The sequence below is a fragment of the Solanum stenotomum genome, chromosome 5 (genome assembly GCF_019186545.1).
Source record: "Solanum stenotomum isolate F172 chromosome 5, ASM1918654v1, whole genome shotgun sequence".
NCBI lineage: Eukaryota > Viridiplantae > Streptophyta > Magnoliopsida > Solanales > Solanaceae > Solanum > Solanum stenotomum.
The window spans coordinates 42,805,495-42,812,233 of NC_064286.1; the positions used below are offsets into that span (position 1 = coordinate 42,805,495).

The following is a 6,739-nucleotide window of genomic DNA, read 5'->3' on the forward strand; positions in this document are numbered from 1 at the left end:
ACAATAACACTTTGTACAAGATCACCTTATAACCATAAGAATACCTTCACATATTTACCTTCACATAGTACTATAACACTTCATAACTTGATAACACTTTAATTCAATAGATAATGCCTTCAAGGCCATATTCATAATACAATCCATAATTAAACACCTCCACTATAAGTGGATCAAACCAAGCAAGAACAATTATATCAATAATATGAGATTAAGCCAACTTACCATCCTCCAAAGCCATCCTCAACATTAACCAATAGATATAGAAAATCATAAACATCAACAATACAATCTATTCTAAGCATAAATTCATCAATACCCAATCATTATCAACAAACCCATTTCGTAAGTCAAATATAGAAATTTGTGAAATCAAGGGTTCATGAGATTTTTCACTTGAAAACATCAATTTAATATCAATAATATCACAATCCATCATTTAAAACCATTTAATGCAAGAACCCTTGAGTAGAGTAACAAATAGAAGTTTTTCATAACTTTTGAGAATTTGAAAACCCTTTGAAATTGGTTCTAAAGCGAAAACTAGATTTAGATAAAGAGCCACCATACCTTAGTATTGAGAAAACCCACGAAAATTTGATGCAAGAAACCTTCAATTCGAAACCCTAGCTCCAACTTGACCTTTGCCTTCAATGGTGTTCTAGAGAGAACCCCCCCTTTTTTTTTTGAAGAATGAATTAAAACAAACCTTTTTAAAAGTTTTAATACCATGTATAGAAATTAGAAATAATATAAAATATACCCACTTTTTAATTTAACTAAAATTAATATTTACGAAAATGCCCCTTGCCTACATGGACCTACCAAATAAAACTAAGGCAAAGTCCAATTTTTATTTTGGAAAATTTCATAACTCCAATTTATGCTTAAACTTTAAAAATTCATACGTTAGGCTCTAGTTTCACCTATCTATTTTTAGGGTCGCTACAGTGTCATTGGCAACATGAAACCTCTTTTGAAAATATTATTCTACAAAAGAATTATAGTGCTTCAATTCCATTTGACAATTTTTACACAATATCAAAGTTCATTCCATGGAGGCACAAAATTACAAATTCTAAGTCACTAGTATTTTTCCTCCATAACAAATAGACATACCACTTAGTATTTAAAATACTAACAATAAAGAAATTTTTTTTTGTACAATTTATTTCTATATAACAGTGAAGTTTAAAGAAAATCAAAAGTACAACATTGACTTATTATGTGAAGTTTTCATATTCTTCAAACCAATTGCATAGTCTAATTTATCCAGAGTAGAAAACTACAAAAATTTTTAGTCTACAAAATTCATACACAATCAAATTTCACATGGAGTGCAAAACTACAAAAGTTTTTTTTTCAGTCTCCAAACAGAATTGAACATATTCATAGATTATCACATAGATATGCTTTTCTTTTCAAATAGCATTCCAACTATAACATTTTGACATACTATTTTATCAAACAGAAATGTGCATCTCTCATTCTGCAAACTAAAGAATTTTAAAGGTAACACTTTTTGCCAAGGAAAATTCATTCAAAAAACCATATGGTTTGCAGATCTTTTTCAAAGACATACATGATAAATATCAAAACTATTAACTTTTAGAAACTATTTTCCTCCTTAGATAAATAATAAGAAGGTTACCTGGTGTACTCTTTAACCGAAATACCACCACTTCTTCTAGTACATTCTCACTTCGACCTTGCTAAACAAAGCTCTGAATTCTGGAGAAGTAATGCATTAATCTTCTACTTCCATGATCTGTTTCTCTCAATCAGTAGAATACAAGAAATACCAACAATATTTTAATTTCCTTAAGATTGTTCTCCATCTTGTATTCCTAAGATACTTAGAACAAAACTTTGAAGAAATTGGTAAGAAACAACAAAGTTTAAAGAGTATTTTCAAACTAGAAAATTAAAACTAGTAGATAAAATAGAATCAGAAACAGATTAGAAACAATATAAAAAAAATTTTCTCAAAGAAAGAAAATTGAGTCCACTGAATGCACAGTGTTCCCTTAAGGAAATTTTCCCCTTCAAGTACCTGAGGTTAATGGAATATATCCTCCCAGGATAGAACGATCTTACTCACCGGTGTATCGGTACCTAAAACCACGGTGTCAGCGAACCACTCAATGGCAGTAAAGTACACTTAGAATACTAGATTTAATAGTAGTAGTAGAAGAAGTCCAGAAAAATTAGTTCTTCTAAAATGAGAGGAAATCCCTCAATTTATAGAAAACAAAGGGTAGTGTGAAAAGGTTCTTATTGTACCTTACCGGAAAGGTCACAAACCTTTGGAAAAGTCACAATCTTTCGGAAAGGTCACAACCTTTCATAAAAGTCACATTTCATAAAAGTCGCAACTTTTCATAAAAGTCATAACTTTCCATACAAGTCACAACTCTCCATAAAAGTCACAACTTTTCATAAAAGTCATAACTTTTCATACAAGTCACAACTCTCCATAAAAGTCACAACTTTTCATAAAAATCGCAACTCTTCATATAAGTCGCAACTCTTCATTTTCCATTCACACCTTTAATAACCCAGCATAACCAAAGTCTTTTTTTTAATTGAAACAAGGTGAAGTGAAATGTTTTTCTTACATATTTACTCTTGTTTTTGTACCTTTTCACTGCTATTTGCTTACTCTTTTTTTTTTTTCAATTTATTGTTTTTAGTATTTCATTTACTAACTAAACTATTAAAATACTAGTAAGCTTTTAGAAGAAAATCCTTCTTGGCAAGCAACTTTACGTTAAAGGAAGTGAGCACCCATGACCTTTATATCTTGGATCTACCGTTGCATAAGAACAATCAATATAAACTTATAATGTGTGTGTAGCAGTTGAACTAAGTATTAAAAGACCTGATATTTTAGAGGAGGCTTTTTTAACCTCATTTAAGAAGAGAGTTACCCCTTTTTGGCATGATTCTGGTAGAGTACAAAGAGTTAGAACTACCCTTCTCTCTGTTCTTCTTAATTCCCTTAGCAAAAAGACTGGGGAGACAAGTTTACTTGTTTAGCTACTTGTTTCCAATTTTCTTATTGAATTCCTCTTCATTGTCTTTTACTATCTTCTTTTCACTACTTGTTACTTGTTCATTAAGAATCTTATATTGCCCTGGTGAGACACAAATATCATTAAGAGTTTCCAAAGGAGAGTTTTTCCTGCTAATCCTTATAAAGTCACGTAATTAGGGCATCTTTAACCTTATTCTCTATTTTACTCTTCAAATATAGAGTTCTCTATTCAACCCAATTCTCTATTTTACTCTATAAAAAAAATCTTTTTCTCTCTCTTAAATATTATATTATATTATTATTTATATTTTTATTTTTATTTTCTTATTTCATAATATAAATCATTTCTTCTTTTTGCAAATAATCACCCTATAATCTGTATAATCTTCATGTAATATAACATTTTATTTTAAAATTCTTCATTTAATATCAAATTATATTTTATTCTAAATTTCTAAAAAACATAAATTGCAGCAAATATTATATATAATACATATTAACGAACAATTCAAATAAAAGTGAAATCATTGATGAAATACAATTACATGATAAATATTTCATCATTGTAAAATTTATTTTAAATTTTACATAAAGATTCAACTTTCAAGACTATTACGGTGTTCTCATAAATTCTTTATTAATGCATTATGGAGTTCAAAATGAATAACTTTTTGTCCTTATATTTTTTATGTGTAGCTAAAAATTATTTAAATTAACAATTTCATTTTTTATCTAATTATTTTGTATACTAATTTACTTTCCTCTATTCCATTTTGAACTATTGCATCAAGTATATTCATGTTTATTAAAAAATGTAGTTTAATGATTTATCACTGTAACATAAAAAGGGATTGTTTGAATTATCATTTAAATTTTGTACATTCTTCATAGTGAAAAATAATTATAATTTTAAATTACATATTTAAAGTGAATATTTTTTTATAAAATCAGATTAGAAAAACTGTTAATTCGGGATTGAAGTAGTATACTTATCAATAATAATATTTTAGATATTATATTACTTAGAAAAAAATTACAAATATTAAAGACTTAATTAATATTCTTAAATAATGTAAATAATATTAAATTAAATATTTAAAGTAACAATTTTTTTTAATAAAAAAAATAGAAAAAAATATTAATTCTGGTGGAAGTAGTAACTTGTCAATAATATATTTTTAGATATTATATTATATTATATTAGAAAATAATTACAAATAATAAAGACTTAATTAATGATATAATAGAAATAATATTAAATTAATCCAAAAGTGAATTCACATCTCTATAAATGGAGAATAGAGAGTAATATGAAGATGGGTTGGAGAGGGCATTCTCTATTTCACCCTCCAAATATAATTCATCTGTCCTTAGAAGCCTGGTCATTGAGCCCTTTCTGGCTGGTATTCTTGCTATCTTTACTCTCTTATATCATGTTCACGGATCACTTTGCAATTTGCATTCATAAATATTGTGGTCTTGTAGTTTAATTAACACTCCCTGCAATATTTAGGTAAATAATCGTATTTGAGTATTAATGTTGAATTTATTGGAGACTCGTCAATGAAAAAGCTCGAGGATGATTTTGTGCCAAAGAAGAATGAAAAAGGTTAACAATATCATGTTTTTCAGACAACACAAAGTACACACGAGCCATTATTTTCCATCTGTAAATTACTGTTTTCCTTTTCCATTTTTACTTCCATGTAAATAGTAGTTGGTTAATTAACGTATCTACCAATCAGGAATAGTTGGGTAGTGTGTGAGTTCTACTTACGTACAAATACTAATATGGTGTGTTGAGGTAGCTAATATATAGGATAGTTGGGTAGTTTGTTATTTTATTTTTTCTATATATACATGTACTGAGCAGAGGAATATATACAGGAAATATTTAACACCTCTCTTTTATATATTTATTTTGCATTCTTTCATGGTATCAGAGCCAAGTTTTAAATCGCTGCTTCTATTTTCATTTTTATTCCTGATCAATAATTTGCTACAATGGGAGATCATGTAAACACCTCTTCTGAGACTCAAGTTCCCATTCTTGCTGGAACTAATGCAGCCTCTCTTCTCATAAATTCTTCTCATCCTTTTTTTATTTCTCCTTCTGATTCTCCTGGTATGTTGTTAGTTAATACAACTTTTGATGGCAAGAGTTTTGGGGGATGGAAGAGAGGCATGCTCATTGCCTTGATTGCAAAAAATAAGTCAGGTTTTATTGATGGATCAACTCATGAACCTGCTGTTGGTACAGACCTGCACAATGCTTGGTTGAGAGCAAACAACATGGTAATTTCCTGGCTTTTGAACTCTCTTTCTAGAGAAATTTCTAAAAGTGTTATATACTCTTCCACTGCTAAAGATTTGTGGGCAGAATTAGAAGCAAGGTTTGGACAAAGTTCAGGTGCTAAGCTTTTTCAGCTTCAAAAGGAACTAAGTGACCTTGTTCAGGGCTCATCTGATATTGCGACTTATTACACTAAGATGAAGCGTCTTTGGGATGAATTTGATGCTTTGGATTTCTTCATTCCATGCAATTGCGCTTGTTCTTGCGAAGCAAAGGAAAAGAACATTAAGTCCAAGAAAGATGAACGATTAGTTCGATTTTTAATGGGACTTAATGATTCTTATTGTGCACCTAGAGGTAATATACTCATGATTTCACCACTCCCTTCTATCCCTAATGCTTATGCATTGTTGATGCAAGAGGAGAAGCAAAGGGAGGTCCAGAATACACCAAAATTTCTTGGTGAATCTTCTTCATTCATCGTTGACAATAGACAAAGATCATTTTCTACTAATTTTAGGGGACAAAAGGGGAACTATGATAGCAAGAAGTCTAATCTTGTTTGCAGATATTGCAAGAAAACAGGACATAACATTGAAAAATATTATAAGATACATGGATTTCCGGTTGATTTTAAATTTACTAAGTCAAGAAACTTTCAAAATTCTGTTAAGAGTAATGCTGTGACTTCTAATGAATTTTCTGGAGATTCTTTTATGACTAGCGCAGAATCAGAGGAGCATGAGAAACTTCTCACATATGTGCAATTGCCATAGGTCATGCAGATGCTTCAGTAGGTGAAAAATAAGGATCAAGCCAATAATTCTGATGTCATAGCCTCTGTGAATTGTGCTGGTAGTACTTTAACCCATTATCATTTCTCTCTAAATTCAAATATTGATGGTAAAACGTTCATTAAAAAGACGTGGATAATAGACTCAGGTGCAACTGAACATATGAATTATAATACAGATTTTTTTATCAATCTTAAACCATTGCCTAGAATTATTTCTGTAAGGCTTCCTAATTCACAAAAGATTAAGGTTTCTCATTCAGGATCTGTCAAACTATTCTCAAATTTAATCATTCATAATGTGTTGTATGTGCCTAGTTTCCAATTCAATTTATTGTGTGTACACAAGTTGTGCAGACAACTTTCTAATATATTATTCTTCACACCTTCTCATTGTTTCATGCAGGGCCCTTCAATGAAGAGCCCAATGCTCCTTGGTGAAAGCTAGAATGGTCTCTATATCTTGAAGAATAGGCTTCCAGTTGCTTCTTATTCTGTCAATTCCTGTTTTAAGTCTAGCTCTAGTTTAGATTCCCTAAAGGATGATAAATCTAATTTGTCGTGTATTTCTCTTTCTGTTATTCAAAGAAAGTTATGGCATGTAAGGTTGGGGCAT

General features: G+C 29.8%; 1 protein-coding gene across 1 annotated transcript; it reads left to right on the forward strand.

The window, feature by feature from the left end:
* The first annotated feature begins 5,041 nt into the window (after positions 1-5,041).
* Positions 5,042-6,106, forward strand: LOC125864009 (uncharacterized). Its single transcript, XM_049543961.1, has one exon. The coding sequence runs from the start codon at positions 5,042-5,044 to the stop codon at positions 6,104-6,106; it is 1,065 nt and encodes a 354-aa protein (XP_049399918.1).
* The last annotated feature ends 633 nt before the right edge of the window (positions 6,107-6,739 follow it).